A 26,172-nucleotide genomic window follows, 5' to 3' on the forward strand; every position below is an offset into this window, starting at 1 on the left:
TATGTACTGTGGAGATCTTGGCAGTAAAACTTACTTTCATAAAGGAAGAAGAGAGAGAAGGAAAGGGGAAAAAAGTTCCAATAGCCATATACAAATTGCACAATCTTCTTTTCACTGCAATGATTTATATACATATATAAAATCTACTTGCCAAGAGCCCTTTGAAACAACTGCCTGATTTCATGGTCAAGTTATGTGGTTTTTAAGACTTGAAGATATTCAAGTTGGTGATAAATACCAAATCACATGACCCACTTGAGGAAAAGGCATGGAAAAATCTGCCTGGAGTTTATACTGGCTGTTCAAATGAATGTACTTAGTCATTACTCAACATCACCACTTACAAAGCAAGCAATTGTTTCCCCAAATGCTCATCCTTTCTATTAACACTAACTGAAAACCACAGCCAATAGCACTTAATTAACACTTTCTACTACAGAAATAACTTGATAAAACATTAATGTCAGTCTGTTAAAAATATACAGGTTAAGCAATTTTTCAGCTAAAATATTTTTAATAGTGCTTATGAAATGAGTAAGAAAACCATACACATCTTACATAAGTAATCATACTGCAAGACTAAATAACAAAAATATAGAAAATACTGCTTTAAAATTACTTTGTATTTACAGATACCCATCTAATATTTGTTGCTAAATAAGAAGAGAACATAAAAAAGACAAGATGTACCATTTTCTTGGCCTCTCATACAATTTTTATTTTAAAAAATGGAAAACTGTATTTTCATCTAAAATGTAAAGAATACCAATAAAATAGTTATCATCTCTTTGAAGATTACTAAGGCCCCTACAAAAATTAAGTTCTCAAAAAAAACATTACAAAAAAATTTTTTTTTGAAATTACAGTTTTTATTTGGAGATTTTGAAGGGAAAGAGGGAGAGAAAGTGAGAGTGGAGAGTAATGTGCTCAAGAGAGAACCTCGGCTTCTCCAAGGGTGGAGAGGGACCCTAAACACCTCCCAGCATTAGACAAGAAAGCATGAGAGTACACATCTCAAGAGGGGAGATGCAGGTGTCACGTGCTCAGGCACCACATGTGCTCGGCCACATGGGTGCAAGCAGCACATGGGCTCTGGCAGCATATATGTGCCCAAACAAAATTCTAACGTAATAAGTTGTGTCATGTTTGTGGCAATTTTTTGCATTGATGCTAGAAATCTTCTAAAGGGCTCCGACTATGAGCTTTATACATGGCATCCTATGCATAGATCAAGTAATCTGTTGCTCCAGTTTATTTGTTTCTTCTTCTCCTAGTTGGGGGCATACCCAGTGGTGCTCAGGGCTGATGCCTAGCTCTGCATTCAGACATCCCTCCTGGTGATGCTCTGAAGACCATAACGGGAATCTAACTTGGGCTGACTGCATGCAAGGCAAGCAATCTGTTCACTGTACTGTTTCTCCAGCCCCTCCAGTTTGTTTCTGAGTTAGATGCAAGAGAAATTCTAACGAATGATTTTAATATATTCTTCTCCAGGTTTTTGTTTTCTCATTCAAGAAAGTAATCAAGAGAAGCCTTCTGGAAAGGCTCTTCAGATTTTCAAAGGGCTTTTTTGGGAAATGATTAGTGCTTTTTGTAGAAAAGGAAAAATATCTTTTCTTTCTCCTCTATGAGTTCTTGGCTGGGCTTCTAGAATAAAAGACAAATTAACAAGAGAAAAACATACAAATTTATTTCATGTAAATATTTCATAAGGAAATAAAAACTAAAGAAATGGTTCAATCTGAGCCTTTTAAAACTAGGTTGAGTAGAAAGTCCTGGGAAAATATGATACGGAAAAACAAAGTGTGAGCTAAGAACAGTGAACTGGTAGTAATTTAGCATGATCTGTTGATATTCCTCAGGGCATCCATTTCTGGAGAGAGGATGTCCCTTCATCCAAGTAGGGGAAGGGCACCTCTCACATGAAGGCCATTTGACCTGTTTCCTTTAGTAGATCACAAAAATTCTTCCTGTATCTGACATTTCTCAAATTCTTTCAGCTTAAAATCTTCACCATGCTAAAGTGCCCTGTTTGGTGTAGGGGATCCTGAACATATCTGAAAGTTTCCCAAGAAGTTTCACACTGAGCCCATCTCACTCGTGGAGAAAGATCAATCCCATCAATAACTATTCATTTAAGGAGAGGGTGGAGAAAAAAATAGATGCTAACCCAAGCAAGATCTCTATATCATGAGCACAATTACGACAACTAATTTGTCATTATTTTAATCTACCTAGAAATAACCAATTCAATAAGTAGGCATAACCTAACTTAGTCTAGCTGTAAGCTTTCAAAGTAACAAAATGGATTTTAGAAACTACAGTAATATTTTTTTAATTTATTCTTTTATTTACAGTAATAATTTTTGAAAAATCACTGTTGTTCAAAGTTCACTTATGAACCTTTAGCCTATTTATATTCATTAAATCAAATCTAATATTATGCTTGATTTGCTCATGGCAATTTCATGAAACATCAAATAAAGTCTGTCAACATTTTGGTCTATTTTTCTTGATGATAGATCAGGCAGATAGAAAAATATTAGAAAATTCAAAGAAAAAGCATGAAAAGTTTAACTGCAAGATTAATATAATTATAATTCCTCTCCCCTTTTTTTTCCTGAATCAAGCAATTAGTTTTTACTGTACATTTTTTACTTAAGATTAGATTTTTAGTTTCATAATCCTATACCTCTAGTAGAGATAACATAAGCTTATTTCACTAGCAAACACAGGCAGAAAATATATTGTTTATCAGTCCTATAATTCAGTGCAAAAACTCCTTAAGACATATATGCTTTTAAACAAAATTAAAACAATTTTTACTTATCGAAAATTATCCCAGATCATAAAAAATTCTGAGAAGTTTGGGTTAGTTTCTACTTCTAAGGGTTTTAAGGATATTTAATTTATATAAGTGCTCATTTATTGCTAAGCTAATGGGATACAACTTCTCTAAGGGATTTTATAAACTATTTGTAATACCTTCCAGAGACAGAGAGATGACATGCCCAAACATATACCTATGTATGGAAAGAAGCAAACTGATTTTATAGTGTCCTTTCTAAAGTCGTGCTACTATCAATAAAATACAGTAAAACAAACTCACTGGCTTTTATCCACCTTATGATTGAATCTGATTAGTGTTTGTGGCAAATAGAACAAGTTGAGATTAGCTATTAAACATAATAGCTAGTATTTTTAAATCAAGATCTGTAGAGAAGGCTTATGAAATTTTCATTTTCCCAGTCTTACACACAGCTCAAACTCCATTTTGAGCAAGTGACTTGAGAAGACATTTAGCAGCGATCTGGATGGTTCCAAGCTCATCTGAGTGGTTAAAATATTCCATCTAATTTCAATTAGTCTTTCTTTCCTTTTCATCATTGGGTAATTATATTACAGGGACTCTGAGTCACTTGAGAACTGAGGTTCTAAAGTTCAAGTGACTAAAAAGTTGGAGTGAAAAAGGTCTGGCAGAATCGACAGAAGGATGGAAATGCTGGGGGCTTGAAAGCAGACATACCAAAGAACACAAGGGACATGAATGAACTGTATTAAGGCGCAAAAGAAGGAGAGAGGGACAGAAGAGATGGAAAGAAAGCGGTCTTCGAGGGGTCAGGGTGAGAAGATCTGATGTTCACAAAGAAGCCAGTAAGTTCCACATTATCCTCAACAAAATTGTGCCAATTAAAAAGGGAAGAAAACAGAGTGGGTGGAACACATAGTCAGCAGGGGTTCAAGAAGAGAATTTCAGTTAAATTAGAAATTTCCATGAGAGAAACAGAGCCAAAGAGAGGAAACAGAGGTCTTCACAACAAAACAAAACAAGCTCTTATCAAGCTCTAAACATCAGTTTTCAATTAGGCTAACTTCTGACCATAGAGCACTTTTTAAAAAATTCCATTCAAATATCTTATCAGCTAATAAATGTAACACACAATAAATATTTTAACAGTATCAACAATCCTGGTTTGTTTGCTTGTTTGTTTTAAGAAAAACTGTTTAAAAGTGACTCAAAACCAAAGAAATAGTTGGCTGCAGGAAATAGTCCTCCTCGCAAGCTCTGAGGTAATCAGAAGAAAGACTTAAACAGCAATGGTGAAAGCTGGCAACAGTGGGCAGAAAGTTAGCCCTAATGGGGTTAGCACCCCACTGTAACCAAATGGGATGCTAGTCCCAAATGTTCTGACCAGCTGTATTCTCGTGGTCTCCCGAGAGAGCTGCCTGCCTGCCCACACATCCAATGATTTAGGTGTCCCAGGACAGGTGAGAAAGCCAAGCTCTCAAGACACAAAACAAGCTGGAAGAGAAAGGATCCTAATCCCTGGGAGAGAAAGGATCAGTAAGAAAGAGCTGTGTGAAACCAAACTGACTAGTCAACAATTCAAAGACCCAATTTCTCCTGCGAATTCAAATTTTGAAAAAGGATAAGGAGCAATGTTCGCCTTCCACTCTTGGCCAGACAATATGAAGATCTGAGAAAATGGACCTTTGTAGACCATTGTCAGTTTTTCCAAGAGCCCATCTGCAGACTCCAGAGAGAGTGGGATGTCCCAAGCATCTTTTCAAGGTCACTGGAATCTTACAGGAGAGCAAAAATATCTTTTCCTTCTACCCTTCTAAGTTCTTGGATGGGTCTCTAACAAAACACAGATTAACAAGAGAAATGCATACAAATTTAACACACTCTGACACATTGAAGCCTTCACAAGAAACAAAGACCAGGAGACCAGGGGACAGCTTCTTGGCTTAGAGCCCCTGCGGCGCAATTGTGAGGCCTCAGGTTCAAGCCCTGGTATTGCAGCATCAGCTGAATACAATCTAGACAGCTCTGCTCCTTGAGCCCAATAATTCTACTGCCTGAGAAAGCCAGGGCCACAGGTATCTGCTGTCAGCCCCCATACAGGTTTGTGTGAACATCACAACTAAGGGGTATAACCCACCCTTCTCCTCCCCACCCAAGTGTGCACAGCAACTAAAAGACATGTAGGCACTAGGGCCAGGGGACAGTATCCCTAGTGTCATCAGAACTCCTGGAAATGTTGAATGCAAAAAAATGTAAAAAAAAAAAAGAACTCCTGGTGAGCACTACAACCAGAATGGGCAAGGACCCCTGGCAAGCACAAAAGGAGTACACAAAAGTATGACCCCTGGCAAGCACAAAAGGAGTACAACCTGCAGCGTGCACCACAAGCAATTGTGTAAGCTCAACAAGCCAGGCAAGTGTGTGACTGCCCCCCTTCCCCATCCTCAGAGCAACAACAAGAAAGAGAGGAGACGAAGTGTAATGAAATGAAGATTCCCCACCACCATCAAAATGGCTAGAACTAAATGGCTTTATATAAGATTTGATGAAGAGTAGAGAGTCACAGGAAAATAAAGCCAAAAGGCTGTTATTGGCTAAAAGTCGTCAAAAACTGGGGGAAAGAGCAAGGCTTTGTTGGCTCCCATTCCTCTTGCTTCCCTCTCATCAGACATCAGGCTACTCCTCTCACCCAGACTCAGAGAGGGCACCTCTCCCAACAAGGGCTTTGGGCCTGTTACAGGGAAGCTCCTTCTTGCACTTGACCTTTCAATTTCATCAGTAAATTTCTGAAGACAGTACAAGGTTTAAAACACATGCCTCGCATACAGCCAAGCCCTGTTCTGTCCCTGGCACTGAAGGTGGTTTCCTGATATAGGCCAGGGGTGATCCCTGAGCACAGTAAGCTCTGAGCACTACTGGGAGCAGCCCAAAACTTCCCCCAAACAAACAAACAAATAAACCTCTTCCGTTTGAAAATGTTTAATACTCTAACATGCTATATTGGGGGACAGCAAAGCTATAGTCATTTTCCCTCACTTTATTTCTTACGACTCTTAAAGTTTTGCTAGGTATTAGGAATGGACATTAGAGACTAGGATTAATCTAGAGTGCTCTCTCTAGATTCTCTTCCAGGTTCAATGCAAACCTCTCCAATCCAGCACAACAATCATGATCTTTGTTTCTGTCAAGAAGGAGACCACTGAGAATGCTGGATTTTTTTTTTCATTGTCTTTCTGTATGGAAAAAATGGCCATAAAGTAAGAGTAATGCTCCAAGGATAGAAAAGTACAAATCTAGAGCAGGAACTAGTTCTAAGGGTGCCTTCAGGGTCCCTGCAATATGAACTTGGCTGCAAGAAGGAGAAGCTCCAGAAAAAAAGGATCTCCAGAAAAAAAAATCAGGAGGCAAAACTCAAGAGCGGCTAATGGGAGAAGTCAGAGCTTTAACATAGAGCAACCAGGAGAAAAAAATGAAGAAGCAATCCACCTGGCAGCTGGTAAGTAAAAAGGAATAGCCAGAGAGAGGAAAAGAGTGATAAATAAACATGGGTATAGCTAAACAATGTGCTATTTCTGGAGTTAAAAGAAAAAATGTCAGAACTATAATATCTAATAAAGATAGTTCCTATCAAAAGAAGAAGTTTCAAGACAATGATGAAAGTACTTTCTTTTACAATAATTACTTTGCAAAGTATGTTTTAAATATTTCTCTTTTTAAAAAAGTCTTAACATTTCTTAAAGGTAATCACTAAAATAAGTAGAAGGAAAACCCTCCCACATAGTTACAGAGTGAAATGGATGGATATAAGAAGAAAATTAAAGAAAGCAAGTTTGTCTTTTATAGAACAGAAAGATCTCAGGCCCATAGATGAAGAAGTTTCTGAGTTCAAATCCTAGCTCCGTATTCATTCTGACCACACTAACTGCCAACTTTTAAAACTCTGGTTTCTTAAAGGCAGAGCGGTAGACCAATGGAACAGGGTTGAATACTCTGACACATCCCCTCAAATATATGACCATCTAATCTTTGATAAGGGAGCAAAAAAGGAGAAGTGGAGCAAGGAAAGCATGTTTAACAAATTGTGCTGGCAAAACTGGACAGCTACATGAAAAAAAATGGGCTTAGACCTCCACCTATCACCATGTACAAAAGTCAGATCAAAATGGATTAAAGACCTCAACATCAGACCAGAATGCCTAAGGTACATTGAAGACAAGGTCGGCAAAACCCTCCACGATATTGAAGCCAAAGGTATCTTCAAAGCTGACAGGCCACTGGCCAAGCAAGTGAAAACAGAGATAAATAAATGGGACTATCTCAAACTAAGAAGCTTCTGCACCTCAAGAGAAACAGTGACCAAAGTACAAAGACAATCTACAGAATGGGAAAGGATATTTACACAGTACCCATCCGATAAAGGGTTGATAACAAGAATATACAATGCACTGGTTGAACTCCACAAGAAGAAAACTGCCAACCCGATCAAAAAATGGGGTGATGAAATGAACAGAAGCTTTCCCAAAGAAGAAAACCAAATGGCTCAGAGGCACATGAGAAAATGTTCCACATCACTAATCATCAGGGAAATGCAGATCAAAACAACCATGAGATATCATCTCACACCACAGAGACTGGCCCACATCCCAAAAAACAAAAGCAACCGGTGTTGGCGTGGATGCGGGGAGAAAGGGACTCTTCTTCACTGCTGGTGGGAATGCCGACTGGTTCAGCCCTTTTGGAAAACAATATGGACGATTCTCAAAAAATTAGAAATTGAGCTTCCATTTGACCCAGCAATACCACTCCTGGGAATATATCACGGAGAGGCAAAAAGGTATAGTAGAGATGGCATCTGTATTTTTATGTTCATTGCAGCACTGTTTACAATAGCCAGAATCTGGAAAAAACCAGAGTGCCCCAAAACAGATGACTGGTTAAAGAAACTCTGTTACATCTACACAATGGAATACTATGCAGCCATCAGAAAACATGAAGTCATGAAATTTGCATATAAATGGATCAACATGGAAAGTATCATGTTGAATGAAATGAGTCAGAAAGAAAGAGACAGACATAGAAAGATTGCACTCATATGTGGAATATAATGTAACTGAGAAGTACAAGTTGGCAATGATGCAACTTCTGGCAGCTATCTCTCTGGACTGAGTTACTAAAATACTAAAATACAGAAACCCAAAACCGAGAGGCCGCTAGTGTGGTCACTCGACCTCATACCTCTTCATCCTCAGCAATGGAAAACAAATTATCTAATGCTTCCTTTTCAGCAGGTCTGACTTTAGGGGAGAGACTCTCCAAACAATAATAGTGAGTTTTGTTGAAATACTGAATGCAATCAAAGTGAAAGTAAAGTGGAATTTATTAGTTACACAGGCGGGGGGCTAAGGGTGCGGGCTAGTGCCCCAAAACAGATGACTGGTTAAAGAAACTCTGTTACATCTACACAATGGAATACTATGCAGCCATCAGAAAACATGTGGGGGTTAGGGGTGTGGGGGTGTGGGGTGGAGCTATACTGGGATTCTTGGTGGTGGAATATGTGCACTGGTGAAGGGATGGGTATTCGAGCATTGTATAACTGAGACTTAAACCTGAAAACTTTGTAACTTTCTACATGGTGACTCAATACAAAAATTAAAAAAAAACAAACCTCTGGTTTCTTATCTTTAAAAAAGAGGTAGTCTTACAAACTCTTTAGCTTAGGATTTAAATTAACATGCAAACATATGAACATATTAGCATAGTACCTCGCACAAAGCTACACAAATATCTTTACCATTTTTCTTTTCCCTCCTCTTCACAACACGGAAGTATAGTCACAAATAGACAGTCTGCCTTAGTTTGTCCTGACTACTCTAATCATGAATAGATTATAGATTAGAATCTAATCACAACCATTACAGAGAATTCTGCCATATTTTCCTCTTTGAAATTTTTCCTCTGTGTATTCCTTACTTATTCAAGATGGAAAAAAAATTCAAACTAAAATTATATTATACCTCAAGTGTATTTCTTTTTCCAAAACTATGCTTAAATAAGCGAGGTTTTCAGAAGAAAAAATTAAGTTGAATTGGAAACAAATGCCCCTTACGTAGTAAAATGCTAAGTGCAAACACTTCATATAAAATAAAGAAAACCCAGCTGCTGCTTTCTTGGATGCCTACCTCTCTCCATCCCCACACCTCTCTCTCTCTGTGGAAGTGAAAGAATGGCAAGCACGTCATTTCAAACATGTGTGATTTACTACAGTTACCTAAAACTGTTTTTCTAAATTCAGAACGAGCATACAACCCCAAAAGATAGGAAAAATAATATATCGGTTATAAGATTGTTTCATGAAAGTCACATATGGCCCATATCAAAAATAAATGACAAAAAAGAAAAAAAAACGTTTCATTCAACACTTTTTATTTTAATTCTCCATGGTCAGATTTAAATTCTGAGCTCTTTATTCTTTCTACATAAGAAGTGTTCAGATATTTCCCATCTGCTTATTCAGAGAATTTAATTTCCATATGTGTGAAAGATAAACTTCAAAGAGAAAAACTACCCCCAAATCAGAATCTAAAATAAAGTATACATACTTCCAACTATTCTTCTCTACCAGTACAAAGATTTTATTCCCCCAAATTTAAAACATGAACGTCAAACAAGTCAGCAAAGAGATACAATTCAATTAAACGAGATAAAAATTTTAAAAGCTAAAATCAGTTTTCAACAAACCAACAGCACCAATTAATGCTAACGATGGAAGTTTTATTAAAATAGAAATGGAAAATCCTGCTGCATCAATAGATATAATAGGAAAAGACAGGGGAAATTTAATGAGTGGAAATCTTAAATAGAGTCAAATTATGTATAAAACAGAAGGCATCAACTTAAACAGCAGACAGAGTAGGTAAGATATATGACCCTACAGTCAGACTGGCTAAATTCAAATCCTAGCTCCAATACAACTTAGGCAAACTATTTGGCCCGCTTATATCTCAGTTTCAGGATCCAGAAAGTTGGCACTAGAAAGGCCTTTAATAGGATTGCAGTAGGATTAAATTAGGTACCAGACATAAAGCACAATGACTGGCACACAGTAAACATTTAATAATTGTTGGCTAGTGATATAATTACTATTCTCTTCCCAAAATTGTTTTACAATACCACTTTAGCAGACATATCCAAAAATACCTTAGGCAATGGTTAGATAAAGAAATTATATTTTAGTTACTTACTCCCTGCTAAGAGCAGATAATCCTGATGTTCATTAAACACCATCCAGCAACACAATAACCTAGAAGACAATAACAAACCATCACAAATTAAATCATTAAAAATTATCTAAGCATAAAAGGGTAGTAAACCTGTACACAAAGCTAATAATTAATCATTAGGTTACAATATAAAGGAACTAAAGACATTTTCCTACAGTATGCTGCATTGAACAATTTTGAGAGGCAACCATGACACAGTGTAATAAAGCCAAAAAGAATCAAGAACCATCAAATATTCTGTTAAACATAGCAAATGAATAATACTCCTCCTCACAGTTTTACTGGTTGAAAGCAAGGAGGCAGGAAGGGCAATAAGTGAGAGATACTAAGTTATTCAAAACATGTTCCTATGAGTAAAAAGATGATTCTACACATGTAGTTTCCATTTGACCTGGAGTCTGAGGAAACCTAAGCAGTATGAGGAAAAATAACACCTGTTTTTAAAACCTATTAGTTGAAGATGAAAAAGGGAGACTCAAAAATGCCTGAATTTTTAAGACCACCACCATTGTCAAAACCCTTTACCCCTTATCCATCCCAACTGCGAAAATCATGTGAGGCTGAACTGTTAAAATGGCAGCTACCATCATTGGTAATCATGGGAGTATACGTCTAGAGGAGGAATATAGTAACTATTGATTTAGTAGTCACTAATTTACTCTTCACTTCAAAGCAGACTTTTAATCTGAGTTCTTTTTTAAAAAATGAAACTGTCTAGAATTTTTTTTTAGCAGCTGGAAATGCATTCATCACTACTCTCCATTATCCTTTTCAGCTGGTAATAACTTGTGGTTATATAAAGCAAAGGGGAAAAAAGGGGTTGAGTGATTTTAATCAAAGCATGTATTCTAGCCCTGTCCTGCAGCATACTGTAATATGAGAAATGCTCCCGCTTCACATTCCACGAGAAATGAATTTTTATGAGAATAGCCCCCTACATTAACTGCTGCCTCTCTTTGTCATTGATTTTACCCATGAAACAAATATTTCTTAGCATCTATAACTTTATTCTGAATGCTACACTAATTATGGCATCATCCTCGGGATGGGGGAACATGGATCAAAAATAATCTTACTGACATTTCACAAGAGTTTAAAGTAGAGCAAAAGAGTCATAAAACACTTTTAGGAGTTCATGGATACATACAAAAATTGTCTACAGCCAACATGCTACTTACATTCAATACTTAAGGGCTAAGCTCAAAACATTTCAGGTACTTTAGGGTATAAGGTGAAACAGTGGATAATCAAAAGCAGACAGGCCATAGAATTAGCTTCACCACCTATAAGTAACATAAATTTATTAAAATTATTTCATCTGCAAACTCTGGTTTTCATGTTTATGAAAGAAAAAATATAAATGTTTACTTTAGATATTGTGAGGATTGACCATAAATGTGCATTAAATGTATATAATTAATAGAGACCCAAGGCTAGAATCATTGTATAGCCAGTAGGGCACTTGCCTTGCACAAGTGGGTTAAGTCTCCAACACCCCATGTGGTACCCCGAGTCCAGCAGGAATGATCTCAGAGTGCAGAGCTATGAGTAAGCTGTGAACACAGCTGGATATGGATCCCCAAACACAAAAGAATAAATAAATCTTGGCCAGTATTATTTGAGATACTTTCAATAAGAGGAATGCCTTGGTAGGGGAAAAAAAATCCATCTGTCAACAGAACTTATTACTGTAATAAGAACAAAGAAAAATCATAAGTTTCACAGAACATTTAACCTGACAACTAGAAATTTAGGTGCATTTGCCTTATGGAAATGGAAAGACAGAAACCTTCAATTAAAAGGTGAATTATGCTTCATAGGAATATTTAAACAAATGGAAAAATATGCAGTGATATCAAAGAAAGGATTGAAAGAAGGGGAAAAAATCAAGAAATAGTTATAATTTCTATACCTATTTGTCAAACAGAAGAAGTTTCTGTCTCTTCCCATAATTATTGCCTCTTCCCATTATTCTTTCACCTCTTCTTAATGACTCAAGAGAAAATAAATGCTCCCTTTGAAACATGGAAGTGTTTTTTTTAAAAAAGGAAGTCTGAATAACAAGGAAAACGATAAACTGATCAATCTGTTAAACCACTATATAAATCACTATATTGACAGGATTGTGTTGTTTCACAAGTTTCACTTTAAAATACATATAATTTATAAAAACGGAGATTAGGTATATTAGTCATTCCACACCTCCCTCTGAATTAATCAAGTAATTATGGATTAGCTATCAGTTCTGGGATGAATGGAGGTTAGGGATAGGTTAAAGGGATAGAAGAAAGAGAAATGGATAATTTTAATACATGGGCTCTTGTGAGATGAGAAGTATCATTATCTGGTGGGGGAAATAACAGAGCAGAAAAGGAAAAGATTGCAAGAAATAAGAACCAAGGGCTACAGAAAAATACTAGTGATCAACGCACCACTTACTCTGGCTCTTTAGAGGTAGTAATTGCTAGGGTGCCTGATTGAAAACCAACTGCTATTACTAACTACCAATATTTACCACCCATAGAACTAAGAAACAGAATACCATATGATTTGAAATAGGTGAGTCTGCAAATATGAAGTTCTTTTATCTTATGATCAATGGTTAAGGATTACTAAGAAACAGCATTCAAATTTAATTCTTGTCCTTAAGGTTTCCTTCAAGCCTTTCAGAACAAGTTGTGCTTACAAAGTTAAGCAAAAAATTCTTAAGTGAAAATTATATCCTAGCATATAAAACTGTGCAGAGCAGTTCCCTTTCAGCGTCAAGGGTTGCAGAAATAAACCTTTACTAGAAATAGATCTTCAGGTATCAAAAATGTTCCTCAGATTGATAAACACAAGTTACTTTGAGTCAAAATCAAATTCTAACAACCTCTGAAAGTAAGTGACATGCTTTTCAGGTCTTTATAGAAACAATTATGCTATAAGTTGAGGCAGATATACTATGTTTCATATCTAGCAGTCTCACCAGATACAACACCACCAAATACTGAAAATAATTTGTCATTTCACTACCAATGAGTCCCATCCACAAGGGCTTTCATACCTTAAAATACAGTTATCACAGCAAATCTTATTTTTAATTAACCAGTTATCTTTGGAGTTGGCAACCACTGACATGTTTCATTTTGTCTTTTTACTCAAAGCCTTTTAATTAAGGGAAGACCACTTTGAAGAGGAAAGTGAGGTTACTTCAAAATCTTGTACTTCCCATTCACTTTTCCAACTATGTTTTCCAAACTAAGAACAAAAACAAAGGAGTAATGAAATTAATGAGATAATAGCCCTATAATAGTATACCATTTCAATTTGATGAAATAGAACTTGCAGCTAAATTATGCCCCCCTAAAGGTCCAGAGTTTATTAACAACAACAAAAAAAAAAGAACAGGACTGTTGATCACAGTGGTAGAGAAATGCTATATCTAATCAGAGCTTTAACACCTGCCTGGAAATAAACCTGCAGGCAAGAACAAGCTAAACAGCACCAGGATAACATGAAGCTACTAAATTTAGGGAAGGGAAAAGTGAGAAAAGATCTTACTCTAGTGACACCTTCTTTAAGATCCTCAACAAGTTACCAGGATGTAAGAGTAAATGTCATCACTTACCAAGTACTACTTGTTATGACCATAATACACATTTCTCCTTTATTTGTACAATGACCATGAGCAATAGGAATTATGTTTGTTTTGCAGAAAAGAAAGATAATGACTAAAAAGCTCAACAACCTTCTAAAAGATCTCTCTAATGTGTGCACAAAAACCTATCATTAAATGTGCTGTAAATCGAGAGAGAAAACAAAAGGGAATTCCCTGCCATAGTGGCAGGGTGGGGTGGGGGGAGACGGGTCTGGGGAGGGGGGGAGGGATGTTGGGTTTACGGGTGGTGGAGAATGGGCACTGGTGAAGGGATGGGTTATTGAACTTTGTATGGGGGAAGCATGTGCACAAAGATGTATGGATCTGTAACTGTACCCTCACGATGACTCTCTAATTAAAAATAAACTAATAAAAAATTAAAAAAAATAAAAAATAAATAAATAAAAACCAAAAAAAAAAGTGCTGTAAATCAGTGCCTAAAATAAAGTTTAAAAAATATGCATAAAAAATAAAAAATAAATTAAAAATATCCTATGATGTTTTTCTCATTTCCCACAAAGTTCCTAAACGTTCCATCCTATAGGAAATGCAAATGCCTACCCTCTACTGCTAATAGAGAACACTTAGGTTTCCAGAGCTCAGAGTTTCTTCATTCTTTTGATAGCAGGAGTGTTCGTGCATAGTAGGTGTATAGTTAAAGGGGTGTATAATGAGGGTGATCATTTCTGGTGACGTTTAGGGACCATATGCAGACCTTGTGCAAGGTAAGTGCCCTAATCCCTGTACTGTCTCTCAGGCCCCTATTCTTAATCTCCTGTTGAACAAAACACCTCAAGAGAGCAAGTTCTCTCTGTAGCATCTCTCGGGCCCATGTATCCCTTACATAAGAGGTCTTTTTGGAATGTTCTCAGGGAACCAAGCAATGCTAACTTGTACTCACTTGCAAAATTTCTTCAAGCCTCACACATATCGTAAGTCATTACATACCCCCAGTAAAGACCCTGCCACTGGGATATATACTTATTCACAAAAAACCCATTAATCGTCGATTTCTCGAGCGGGCTCAGTAACCTCTCCATTCGTCCTTTCCCTGAGATCTTAGAAGTCTCTCTTGGCTCGGCCCTCTCAACTGGAGGTTCTTTCAGGGTCAGGAGAATGAGATCCAGCTTGTGACTGGACTTAGCATATGAATACATCACGGGAAGCTTGCAAGGCTGTCCCATGTGGGCAGGAAACTCTCAGAAGCTTGCCAGTTTTTCCCAGAGGGAGAAGTAACTACAAGATATAGCGCGGCTGCGCACTTCTGGGAGCTCGATTTTAAGTCTCTGGATGTTGGCCGTTGATGGAATTACACACACCTGGGTTCCTCTGCCGGTACCTCCATGCATGAGGCCCTTCCGAATGTGTGGAGAGGGGCCTCGAGCATGGCTATAGCTAGGTTCCGGTGGTCTTTGGCCGCCGGGAGCTCTGCTCGGGGTGGGGAGGGAAGCTGTAGCCCATCCCCTCCGAGGGGCCCCGGGGAAGACAGCCAGGCGTGCGGGCAAGAGACTCTCTGCCATGTACTTATTAAGTCAGGCTATACAATTTTTTGCTCACCTTCCCTTTAAAGTGACTAACTAGGCAGTATATACCAGGTCCATTCTTTTACCTATTCATTCATCCTCACTCCCTTAAGAGTCTAAAAAATGTCCTCCCTTTAGAAAAACATGCCCATGATTAGTTTCACTCAACGATATATTCTCTTCAAGCAGAAAAGGTACTCACTGAATTGGAAATCAAATCTGGTTTTTTAATGCTGTTTTTCACTCACTGTCTTACCTGGGAAAATTCCTCAATCTTCCTGGAACCAATTCTTATACATAGCACTGTAGTAGTGTAGCACTGTAGTTCCATTGTTCATCAATTTGCTCGAGCGGGCACCAGTAATGTCTCCATTGTGAGACTTGTTACTGTTTTTGGCATATTGAGTACACCATGGGAAGCTTGCCAGGCTCTGCTGTGAGAGCAGGATACTCTCAGTAGCTTGCCGGGCTCTCCAAGAGGGCTCTCATACATAAATAAAGGAAATTAGACTAAGTGCAAAAATAATTCCCAGTTCCATCAAAGTTTTATGTAAAAATATTAGCAAAAGCATTCATTGATAAAAACAGAAAAAAGTCATTAATTTAAAATTATTTAAGGTAAATTTTAAAACTTTATGTACAACCCTTTAAAACCACAAAAACATAATTTCTTAATTTGAAAGATTGAAAGGTTGTTTAAATGGACTGTTTTCCATATTTTCCATATCTGCCACATGGTTGAAAACCCAAGTCATGTCTAAAAGACTACTTGAATACAGGAACTCTATTTACTATTCACTAAAATGCCATAGGAAAAAAGTTCAGAATAACTACATACTCAAAACTACAAAAAATAGTGCAAAGTCTACATCTACTTTGTATGGTTCATCAGACATTTACACTAGACTACATTACTAAGTGATACTTGCAGAATGAAACAAAATTCTAATTTTATTGTTAACCAACAATTAGTCCTCAGTCAGCTATACCAACAAAGGAAAATATTTTAAAATCACTATATATAGAGAAACTACTAAGGACATAAGAATGGCACGCTTAGTAAAATCAGTTCACAATATGATTTCATTAAAAAACAAGATTACTGACAACAAATATCTGTAAACACGTTTTCTGGTAAGATACAGTAATATTTATGTTTTGGTCTATATATAGCAACTACTATGTTTTGGTCTATATAGCAACTACTGACTTCTGCCACATTGTCCTAATGTAGACAACTATAATTAAGCAATACTTATAGGAATGAGCATGGTAGTGCTCCAATAAAAATTTACTGAAACAGGCCAAATTTACCTGAGGGTCGTAGTTTGCTGACATACGAAACTGTCAAACTAGAAAGACCCTAAAGATCAATCATATGCAACAATCCTCCACTTAATGTCAAGATGTATTAAACAGAAAGTACATGCATTATGTATAAAGTCCCTGACAGATGAGGCTTCATCTTTGCTTAAGTTCTAAGGTACACCTAGCTCAGAACAGGTTTCATAATCAACTCTTCTCCAAGAGAGACAAGTCTCTCTTTGTAGGTTGGGGTATTTTCTTATTGCATGGAACTATTCAGAGCATTACAGGCCACTTAGTTTCCCTAACTCACTAAACACTAAACACACACCTACACCCATCACTGGAACACCCAAAAATGTCCCCATGTATTTCCAGATTCCTCAGGGTAGGAGCGTTCAAATCTACTGAGCTATATGGGAGAAGGAGCAAGTCCCCCTTCTCCCTGTGACAAATGTGACTAATGAATCACAATATTCTATCCTTCTAAAGTTTGACTTTGCCTCAACATTTTTAACACAATGTTCAATATTATTAGTGAATAAGAATTATGAGATAAATCCTATTTGTTACCTCTAATCTAGATAGTTCGAATTGCTTGTCTTGAATTGGTTTTAAGTTTAGAAAACACCTCTCAGAGGACTATGGACAGCAAGAAATGTATCATGTAAGGCAGGTCCTACACACACAGAGTCACCCTAAATGCTTCATGATTTTTTAATGTCCCACCAGAAAGACAAATAGACGAAAAAAACAAATTATGTATGTTGAAATTGTTCCCTATTTAACATACACAATACAAATCATTTTTGTGTGTTTTTTCCCTTAGCAATCTCATTTTTAAGTTTGTTCGGTTTGTCTGGGAAAGAGGGAGGCACACCTGGAGATGCTCAGGGCACACTCCTGCCTCTGGGCTCAGAAATCACTCTTGGCAGGGTTCAGGAGACCACATGGGGTAGCTGGGAATCAAACCCAGGTTGGCTGGGTGCAAGGCAAGAACCCTACCCACTATACTACCTCTCCAGCCCCTACAACTGACATCTTTTGGACCAACTCTTCCTACCAAAAACAATTACTGTTGTTTTTGTTTTATTTGGGGGCCACACCTGACAATGCTCAGGTACATGCAAGGCAAATGCCATACCCACTATACTATCTTTCCAGTCTGAGGATTATGTTTTTGAAACAGAGAAAATTCATTTTAAGGTTTGAAACACAATTTTAACTTCTAGCTTAAGCCACCTCTACAAAGAAATTCTGTATCTAACAATATAGTCACATTTTTTATTTCTCCTTTCCCCCAGCCATGTAAGGAATACAAAAAAGGGCTGGAAAACCAAGTACTTGGAATCTCTAAGTCCTCTAGCACACTCTTATGAGTCTCTTTAATTCCTTCTGCCTGATTATGAAGGAAACTGGCAACAACTAACAATGTCAATGAAAGAATTTAGTCATCACTGAATTCAGTCTTCACAAGTGGCAAGTGCCCTTGAGCATCAGACAAAAAGATTCTACCGCCAAAATGATCATTTTTCACAATAAATTATGCTATCGGGCACTCTCTTGGGCTTTACACAGAGTAAGCTTTACACAGTGTCCAAAAAACACACTGAGATGGCATATGGTCCACAGCTACGCTGAGTGTCTTGGTACCACACATGACATATGAGCATTTGAAGGACTGAGTGGGACTGAAGAATTAAATTTCTCTTTATTTTGTTTGTTTCTGTTCGGTTAGGTTTGGGTTTTGAGACACACCCGGTTGTATTCAAGGCTTAGTCTGCACTCGGGATCACTCCTCACAGGACTCAGGGGACCATATGGGATACAAGAGATTAAATCCAGCCCTGAGCAAGGCTAGCATCCTACCCTGATGTACTATCACTCCAACCACCTTTTAACCATACACAGCAGTGCTGGGGGCTACTTCCCACAGGGTGCTGGGTATCTATGAGGTGCCAGATCCCTAGACTCCCACATGCAATGCATGCCCTCCAGCCCTCTGAGTCACTTCCCAGGCCCAGTAGCCATATTTAACTACTCTATTGGATAACAGATCTAGAGGAGCGGAAAGGAATCATGGATGCCATATAAGGCAGTCATTCTTGGTCTGTGAGAAAACTTTTCCACAGCTAGAAAAGCTGAATCAGCTGCTGAGGATTTACCCATCACGTTTTTGACAGTAATGGGAATAAAAAGAACCAGGATGCAACCTAAAGCCCTAACTTTTAATATGAAGTTACCTAGGGGCTTCCTACAGTCCATCAGACATCTTACATAGTTAGATCTAGAACCCAGGTAATGGGCACTTAGTTTAGGGAGCTTTCTATTCCTCTACATCATGTTGCTGACTGAATGAGAACTCAATGATTGCATGTCTATCTTCCCAATTACAACCTAATTAACATAGCATTAATCTCGTTGATAGACTCTTCAAAGGTAGACTGAGCAGTAAACAATTTTAACTTTTAAAATATGGAGATGAAGACCGAAGATTTGAACCAAAGCAAAATTTTGTTTCTATATAAGAGATCATTAGTATGGAATTTAAAAGGTGGAGGAGTGGGAAGAAAGGATGGCTAGTAAATGAGTGAGACGACAGAGTCTAAAGGTGGAAATAATCTCTGCTAACAATCTATGTCTATCTCTATATATAATTATGTAGCTATTTAATAATAGAGTAAGGCCATTGGCAAGCCTAGTTTCCAAGAACATTAATTATACTTTCCTTTATAAGTCCTCTTTTTTAATCATTTTACAGTTCACAGTTTGTAAATGTCTTTAGAGTATGGATAAAAGTTCAACTGAAGCTTAAAGATAAACTTCAAAGCAAAAATCTTAAACATAAGTAGTAGCAGGACCATATTTTTTTCTTTAAACAGTTTTCAACTATTCTAGGTTTAAGTAGTGATATTTTGTCTTGAGGGCTAAAAGAGAGGCAAGTATGATGGAATATCATCCCAATATCTATTTCTATGTTGTTCAGAAACATACAGGTAAAATTGAGTGGCAGGGAATAGAAAATCCAATACAATCTTTGGAGCGGCACACAGTGATTCTTAAGTTTCCCAGAGAATAAATATCAGATCTAGAATACTATCACTTGCTACAATTTTCTGTAGAAAACCTTGCAACAATTACTAGGATGATATACTTCTAAACCCTATAAGGAACATTAGCTACCAAGCTATCATCAATCCAAAGCAACCCTGATTCAACAAAACCTTCCTTTAATAAGTAAGCACAGAGAGACGACAAAGGGGTGGAGGAGTGGAAAGAAAGGATGGCTAGTAAATGAGTGAGACAGACTAAATTGTATCTTTACAGGCTAAGATCCTGGCAGGATAAACTTTAACAAGAGATAATGTCAAGTTCTACCCTTTCACATTACAATTAGCTGTAGGCATACAGGATCAGACTACAGATATCACCTCTGTAGAATCTGGGCCCTCTGATTTTTCTGTCAGATTCTTCCACTTTTGCCCAAATCTCTTTGTTGTCGTTTTTGTTTTATTTTGTTATTGGGCCGCACGAGGCAGTACTCAGGCTTACTCTCTGCTTTGTGCTCGCGGATTACTCTTGATGGGCTCGGAGGACCATGTAGGGTGCCTAGATCAAATCCAGGTTTGCCAACTGAAAGGCAAGTGCTGTGCTCACTCTACTGATGCTCAGTCAAAATCTTTAATCCAACAAGTTTTCTTTTTCCTAGGATTCCAAATTAAAAACTAAAACAAACAATAAAACAACAAAGCAAAGACTAAGGTCAAAAAATACATTTTAAATGTATCTGAAATCTGAGGTATGCCCTGTCACTATAATAGAAAAGTTCGTGCATAATTTAATCTGATGCATAACTAAGCAAAACTGAGTAGAGTCCATTAATATAATCTGACCAATTATGACTTATTATTAAGACTACTTTTCAAACAAACATGCAAATAGTACAACCTTAACTACATGGCTCTGGGCTAGAAAATATGCCAAGATTTAATTTATGTAGCCAAATTTAGCAGAATGGATACGGTCCTGCTCACAAGACTGTTAGTTCTGAGATGCTCTGATAGCTGTGAATGGCAGAGGCTCAGGTCATTTAAGTCACCAAGAGAAAAACACTGTCAAATTCAGCAGAAAAGTAATGTAAGAAAGTAATACTTAAAGAAGGGGTTGACTGGACCTTAAACAACCTTCTTGACATCCACGCTGCAGCAAAGACAATACAATAGCTAGATGAAAGATACACCAGCTTAAGGCTGACACTCTGCTTGGTATTTCCTTGTTCAAAAGTTCTATTCCAGAAACAATAATAGCATAGCAGGTAGGGCACTTGCCTTGCATGTGGTCATCCTGGGTTCAATTCCTAGTACCTCCTATGGTTCCCCCAGAGTACTACCAGAAGTAATCACTAAGAGCCATAGTAAGCCCAGAGCACCACCCAGTGTAGCCATAAAACTCAAAAAACAGGGGCTAGAGCAATAGCACAGGGGGTAGGGCGTTTGCCTTGCACACGGCCGACCCGGGTTCGATTCCCAGCATCCCATATGGTCCCCTGAGCACCGCCAGGAGTAATTCCTGAGTGCAGAGCCAGGAGTCACCCCTGTGCATCGCCGGGTGTGATCCAAAAAGAAAAAAAAAAAACTCAAAAAACAGAAACAAAACGTATATTCCCTAGCTGTAATAATTTCTCCTGATTTTATTAAGGGTAGGGAATCACTTCCTAACTAGGATGTGCAAAAAACTGACAATGGGGGCTGGAGCAATAGCACAGAGGGTAGGGCGTTTGCCTTGCACGTGGCCGACCCGGGTTTGAGTGCCAGCATCCCATATGGTCCTCTGAGCACCGCCAGGGGTGATTCCTGAGTGCAGAGCCAGGAGTCACCCCTGTGCATTGCCAGGTGTGACCCCCCAAAAAATTGACAATGGCTTGCAAGATATTAAAATTGATAATTAAAGAGTGCAAAACCAAAATCTCAATCAATTACTTCAAACAGTATAAACTGGTGAATAAGCAAAACAAAATGTATCAATGGAGGCAGTTTGGTTATCATTACATTATTAATTTTTCCAATATACATACTGTACTGTAGCAATTTTTTTCTAAATCCATAGATAAGCACAGGTAGAGCAAATACAGTGATTTGCTGTATTCTAATAAAATCATCATTATGGGCTGAAATGTTAAAAAAATCTAAAGCCTACAGAATAACACAAATAATTTCTCTAGATGAGGTAAAAAAATGTCTACCTCCAGAACACAGGGTAAATTTTAAACATTTCATTTATATATATACACGCACATAATTAATATGCATAATGTTTTGTTTCAACAACCAGTATTTCCATTAACACAAGCTTAAGTCTAAAGTCTACATGCTCAAGTGCTCCCCCCTGAAAATAAGGGAAGTAGAGGAATAATGTACACGTTAAACTAAAATTCCAAACACAGAAACCAACTATAAAGAATTATGTCACCATTTTCTAATTTGAAAAATTAATCAATGTTCTTATTTATGGCAAAGCATTTTTTATACTTAGGCATAACTTTCCACTTGTAACTACCTGCTGCATTCCGAAAGAGATTGGAGTTGTAAATCTCCACCTTACTCAAGCACAGAGTTTTTCAAGTGTTCAAGAGCTTATAGAAGCAGCTATAACTAATAACTGCATTGTATGTGTGAACTGTGGACGGAAGGGTGATCTCAAGCATTCTCCCACAAAGAAAGGGGGCTAGAAAAATAGGATAAGACACTTGCCCTACACACATGCTACCTGTGTACCTCTGGTACCACATCCTGAATCCAGACTGGAGTGCTCCCTGGGTGCAGAACCAGAAGTAAGTGCTAAGCACTGCTGGGTGTGGCTCAAAAGAAAACTGAACAAACAAAAAAGGTAATTATGTTAGGTAAGGATTGCTCTATTGGGATATGTTCAGTGATTCTGGTAGTTACATGCAAACCATGTCAGTGACTTACATATGCACAATTTTTATGTGTCCATCCTGTGTCAACTAAGCTGGAGGCGGGGCGAATGCATAAGCAAACACCCAAGCACCAGTTAACACAAAACATTCTAGTTTACTTGTGTTGCTGAAAATCAAATGACCAAATGAGATCTAAAATGTACCTGTACAGTAACTTAAAAGCCAAAAAGGTTAACGCTTGGAATTGAAATACCTGGAACAGCAAAGCACTCAGCATTCCCTACTTCCCATCAGTCCCAGTGTTATGGCTCTCTGGCTACCTAGCACAGTTTGTGGCAAAAATCCAAAGCCTTTACCATCTACATAGAATTCAAAGAGTCTTTGTGATTACACTGGGGTGAGACACCTGTGATGTAAGCACATTAATTAAGACAATAAAACACAGACACGAGGTCGATCATAAATAAAATTAATAATTATCCTCTGGTAATGATTTAAAAAAAAGCCCACATATTACTTCTACTTATGTGCTGGCCACATAGGAAAACTAAACAGTGCTGGACGTATATAACAATACATCTTGGGTCATCAATACTTTTTAAAGCACTGTGTGCCGAATGGATCGTTCCTTTCCTTGTAGCAGAAAGAGAATGTCAATGTTTAGTGTCAGCAAGTGATTGGCTGCATCCCCGATTGAAAATTGCCCTTATTAGTTGAAAGGAAAAAAAAAGAAAAAGGAAAGAAGAAGAAAAGAAATCAGAAAGACAGTGTTAGAAAGTTGGGCAGGGAAAAAAAAAACCAAGGAGCTGTTACTACAAATGTTGACAGCACTGTCTTTGCACGTGATTATCGCGCTAATGTAAATAAAGGCATTTGACCGTCTACACTGCGCGGGGGAGCGACGATGGGTCCCGCACGGTCCCAGAGATGCCCACTTGGGCGGGCTGGCTGGTGGGGACCACTTTCAAGTCCTCTGGGTTTGACAAAGAAAGGCAGCGAGCAGGAGCTGGCTCTGCGGGGGAGGCGTTCGCGTCGTCCCTTCGCCCGTGGGAGCGTTCCCGGGTCTCCCCGGAGCTCCACAAAGGGGGTCCCCAGGTCGGCGTCCGCGTGCAACGCCGGCGCGAGCCGCTCGACATCCCCGAGGTGGCCCGGCGGCTCTCCCCGCTCGGCGACCCGCCGCCCCCTGGCGACCCTCGCCCGGCGCCCGGCGCCCCCCAGCCTCCCGCTCGGAGCCAACCTTCGCCGCTTCACGCCAGCCTCGCCCGGCGCCGGCCAAGTCCCGGGACACTCCCCCTGAGGCACGGCGGCCGTGCGACACGCGTCCCCGCGCGGCTGTCACCCGCCCCTGCCCGCCTCGGGGCCTCGCCGGCCGCGGGGTCGTCGGGGCCGCCCCCCGCCGCCCCTCCCCGCTGCCCCTCGGGACTCGCCCCGTGCCTCGATACCCCCGCGCCGCTCCCCTGCCCTCCGCCCGGCGCTCCCGGCTCCCCACTCAGCGCGCGCGGGGCGTGGCGACCCCGCCGTCCCTACCCGGGCTCCCCGTCCCGCGGCGCGCGCGGGCTCCCCGTCCCGAGTCGGCGCCGAGACCGGTGGCCGGGACGCCCCGGCTCCGACCTGGACCCGGAGCCAGGCTTCCGCCTCGCGCCGGAAGACTTTGGAGAAGGGGACCGGAAGTCCCGCCTCGCGCGCTCCCCGCCTGCCCGCCTGCCCACCCGCCAGCTGTGCACCCCCGGCTCGGTGGAGTCGCTTGGGGAGCCGGGAAGCGTAGCTGACAGCCCGCCGGGCTCGCAGCGGGCTAGGAGCCAAAGCGGGTTTTTATTTTCCCCCTCCTGCTGCTTCTCTTGCCAGCCGATTAGCCTGCAGTCGCTTGGCCAAGTGTCCACAGGACTCTGTTCACGCCCCAGGTAGAACCTGGTGACCTAGAGACTCTGATCCCTGCCCTCACGACCTCATTCAAAGTTGACATAAATAAGAACAGAGGCCAGATGCATCCCAAGGTTGTATAGTTTCAGCCTATACTTCGGTGTTTTATTGAATGATCATATATAACATTCCTTCAGCACCCAGGCTGTGAACGTACGAAAGTTCCTGCTCTCATGCAGCCAGGAAGGCTATCAGCGCAATGAGCTGGGTATGGAAAAATTCACACAGTAGCTCATCCCTCCTTTCGCTTATTATAGGAACAGAATTGTAAAACAAACATTCAAGGAAACCCTCCAAATTAGAAGGAAAAAGAGGTAATGATGAGGAGAATGTTGGGGTATAGAGAACTGAACAGAGAAACATGACATAATGGATCTTCCATTGAGGACAAAAGAAATTGAGGAGTAGGAGTCCCAGGGTAGATAAGATGAGGAAAGGCACGTAAAAGAAGGGAGAAAGAGATTGGTCTGACTAGGAAGCTGATGAGAGTAGAAGTTGACTTAGCAAGGTCTGAAATCAGGGCCAAGGACAAAGCACCACTGAGAGTAGGCAAAACAGATATGAAAACTTGCAGTTTATGCTAGGGAGTTTGGGTATTAGACTCCATGCAACAGGAGTCCGGGGCTTTCCTAGAGGAATGTACAAAATAGTCATGAGATCGACTTAATTGATTCTGCAATCAAAGGAAAATAAGAGCTTAAAGATTATAGATGTCGCACTGTCACTGTCATCCAGTTGCTCATCTATTTACTCGAGCGGGTGCCAGTAACATCTCCATTGTGAGACTTGTTACTGTTTTTGGCATATCGAATATGCCACGGGTAGCTTGCCAGGCTCTGCCATGCAGGTGGGATACTCTCGGTAGCTTGCCAGGCTCTCCGAGAGAGACAGAGGAATCATCAAACCTGGATCAGTCGCGTGCAAGGCAAACGCCCTACTCGCTGTGCTATCGCTCCAGGAGGAGTATAATTAAAAGTCTCTATATCTCTAGATGAAAAATCCAGCACCTGGTGTTCTCCCATAAGTGAGAAGAATTCTTGGATGCTAGAATTTCAGTGCCTGAAATGGGTTAGTCCAGTGATAAGGGAACGAAGTAGGCACCAGATCATGTATCCTATAGTACAGAATAATTTGTAGATGAACAAACTCTAATCGAGGCTATTTAAACACTCCCATCCCAGGAATGTTAAATATAGCATAGGGAAGCAGAGACAAGATAGCCGTTAGTGCTGAGGCACACTAATGGGAAGGTCTGTTAACAAAAGAGCTGTTAAGATCCTTTTGCTAAGGACCAGCTCGAGCTCTTTCTTTTGATCATGGGAGATGGATTAGTGTACTTCCAAAATACTTTTTGAAAATTTTGCTTGATTCACCAAATAAGTCTTCCACTTCTTGCAAGCAAAATAATTTTAAGAAGCATCTGTGTAGCAGATTCTAACTTTGGACACTCTGCACCCACAGACCTTGCTAAATGGAGACTGAGTGAAAAAGATCCCTAGTCACTGTCGCGGCAAACTGGAGTTACTGTTAGACAAATAGGTTAGCAAATTCTCTCACGCACGGATCTTGAATTGTTTGTGAAAGGCTCCAGTTGGTCTTTCTGGTATGTTTAGACAGAATGTTGAAACAAACCTAAGATCTGGTTAGGCATGGGCAATTATGAACAAAGCATGTGAGGAAAAAAAATCAGGGAGGACCAGGAGAAAGGAGCAGAATGTAGGGAGAAGGAGAGAAATGAGAGAACGGGAAAACAGAATTGTTCAGTTTCCATATGC

At 39.5% G+C, this 26,172-nt stretch overlaps 1 protein-coding gene across 3 annotated transcripts in view; it reads right to left on the reverse strand.

The window, feature by feature from the left end:
• Positions 1-24,116, reverse strand: part of DISP1 (dispatched RND transporter family member 1) — a 214,670-nt gene extending 190,554 nt beyond the window's left edge. The window contains exons 1-2 of one of the 3 annotated variants that reach the window (XM_055146916.1): positions 24,005-24,116; positions 10,054-10,112 (exon numbers count right to left, since the gene is read on the reverse strand). In XM_055146916.1, the coding sequence (XP_055002891.1) occupies positions 10,054-10,096 (43 nt within the window). In that variant the 5' untranslated portion in view covers positions 10,097-10,112; positions 24,005-24,116. Of the gene's footprint in view, positions 1-10,053; positions 10,113-24,004 lie in introns of those variants that run through there. The other 2 variants (XM_055146915.1, XM_055146917.1) reach the window with 2 other exon arrangements.
• Positions 24,117-26,172: the final 2,056 nt, after the last annotated feature.

Source organism: Sorex araneus, chromosome 9 (assembly GCF_027595985.1).
Source record: "Sorex araneus isolate mSorAra2 chromosome 9, mSorAra2.pri, whole genome shotgun sequence".
In the NCBI taxonomy this organism is placed as follows: Eukaryota; Metazoa; Chordata; class Mammalia; order Eulipotyphla; family Soricidae; genus Sorex; species Sorex araneus.